Genomic DNA, 2,483 nt, shown 5'->3' on the forward strand with positions numbered 1-2,483 from the left:
GAGAATTACATATAATTTTAAACAGTAGTAATTTCAACACGGGAGATAGGATGATTGTGCCGTCAACAGGCAGCGATATCAGGCCATTTAATTGAAACAAACTAAATCGTCCAGCAAACTTTCTGGAAAAGCTGTTTAGATTTAATATGCAATGCTTAGTTTAACCGCAGTGACCCGAGTTGTTGTTGCAATATCTTTGAAACTAGTTACATATCTAATTGTATTATAGACCTCTACATTAATTCTGCTATATTAGAACGCTCCAAAACAAACACACCGTTATTATGAACAATTAACAGAATAAACAGTTTATCGTTATAGTCTCCAGAGAATACACCTTGTCCTAACTTTGCCGTAGTGGTATGCCAACAGTTACAAACTATTGGTGTCAACACTACACAACACGTTTTGGTGGCAGGTGGCGGGTTCGACGAAGGTACGTCTATGCTCCTTTAATATCTGCAATTTTAGGTTAAAAACTGGGATGGCCGATTAGTACCATTCTTTATCTCTTTTCTTATCTTCTCTCTCTCTCCCTTATTATATATATATATTTTTTTTTCTTTCTTTTTTAACAGCCATTCATTCCACTGCAGGACATAGGCCTTTCTCAGTTCACTATTGAGAGGTTATATGGCAGTGTCTCCCTTGTTTGATTGGATGCCCTTCCTAATCAACTGCAGTTCGGCGCGCTAACACTTGTGCCACGGCGGCGACTTCCCCTACGACACCTGCGTTTGACTTCTGAAGGCGAAACGTCGTTTTCTCGGGCTCGAGCGAGCAGTCAGAGCGCAGGAATATTTACGACCGCCGCGACGAGGAATTGAACTCGGGACCACGAGGGTCTAATCTAACCACTGGATCATCGCGGCAGTCATGTGTATGTGTGTGTAAATATATATATATATATATATATATATATATAAGTAGAGATACATACATATAAATATATTTGTTAATATATATGTATGCATATATATACATATATACATACATACATACATGTATATATTATATATATGTATATATATACACACATATATATAGTATATATATACATTAAAAAAAAAATATGTGTGTGTGTGTGTGTGTGTGCGCTCGCGCGCGCGTGTGCGTGTGTGTGTGTGTGCGCATATAAGTATAGATATATACATAAATATATATATATGCATATATATGTGTGTATATATAAATACATATATATATGTGTGTGTGTATATACATGAATATATATGTATACATGTATGTATATACACACACACACACACATATATATACACTACCGCGATGGTCCAGTGGTTAGATCACTTGACTCTGACCCTCGTGATCCTGAGTTCAATTCCCCGTCGCGGCGGTCGTAAAAATGCCTGCGTTCTGACTGCTAGCTCAAGCCCGAGAAAACGGCATATCGCGTTGAGAAGTCAAACGCATGTGTCGTACGGGAAGTCACCGCCGTGGCACAGGTGTTAGCGCGCCGAACTGCGGTTGATTAGGAAGGGCATCTAATCGGGCAAGGTTGACACTGCCATACAAACTCTCAATAGTGAATTGAGAGAGGCCTATGTCCTACAGTGGAATGAATGGCTGTAAAAAAAAAAAAAAAAAAAAAAAAAAATCAGTGTGTGTGTGTGTGTGTGTGTGTGTACGTGTGCAAGTACAGATATAGGTATATGTGTGTATGTGCATCTACACTGCTGATTAACCATCTCGACTGTATGTATTGTATATATACCTTTTACAATTACTTAAACATTATTTCAGTTCTTCAATTTTGTACAGTAATAAACTGTACAAACTTGTTAAATAAAATATCAAACTAATCTTAGTAAGAGTATCATATGTATAAATATTCTTTAACAGAGATATTGCAACGACCGCAATAACAGCATACCAATCATTGTATCATAAAAATAAACATTTTTTAAAATTGCTTTATTGAATAAAAACTATACAATGAATTTAAAAAAATGACAAGCCATACACCTCAGCTGTACAAGGCAGGGCGACCAACCCTGAAGGGCTCTGTCGCCAAGCCGAGAACTTCACGCTCAACGACCAGAACGAAACGAAGTGAAAACTCACAGGTGGAGAGAGAAGGCACGAAACGAGGACAAGAGGGAAGATTGAAGAAAAATAAAGAGAATCAGTCAGTAATTGAGAAAGCAAGAAAAGGTGGCACTTGTTGCACCAGCCATCTCTTGGCCCTGTCTCTCGCCCCCTAGTAGTGGCTGCGAGCGACGAGGGGCTGAGCGTAGCCGTAGCGAGGGACGTACGTGGACACGTAGTCGGTCTCGGAGTGCACGATGGGCTGACCCGGGTGGAAGGACACGCCCACGGGAACCTGACGGTGGGCGACGATCGGGTTGATCACGGCGTGGGCGTGAGCCTCGTGGGTGGAGTAGGCGAAGTTGCCGCCCAGACGATGGCTCTGGATGATAGCGGAGTCGTGGGAGGGGGCGCGCACGACCACGGGGCCGCCCACG

The 2,483-nt window shown here is 41.3% G+C and overlaps 1 protein-coding gene across 1 annotated transcript in view; it reads right to left on the reverse strand.

The window, feature by feature from the left end:
• Positions 1–2,204: 2,204 nt before the first annotated feature.
• The window catches only part of LOC125043382, a 799-nt gene continuing 520 nt past the window's right edge, over positions 2,205–2,483 (reverse strand). Inside the window, exon 2 of the mRNA XM_047639477.1 lies at positions 2,205–2,483. This exon is cut by the window's right edge and continues 65 nt beyond it. Coding sequence (XP_047495433.1) covers positions 2,219–2,483 — 265 coding nt within the window. The 3' untranslated portion in view covers positions 2,205–2,218.

Source organism: Penaeus chinensis, chromosome 33 (assembly GCF_019202785.1).
Source record: "Penaeus chinensis breed Huanghai No. 1 chromosome 33, ASM1920278v2, whole genome shotgun sequence".
Taxonomy (NCBI): domain Eukaryota; kingdom Metazoa; phylum Arthropoda; class Malacostraca; order Decapoda; family Penaeidae; genus Penaeus; species Penaeus chinensis.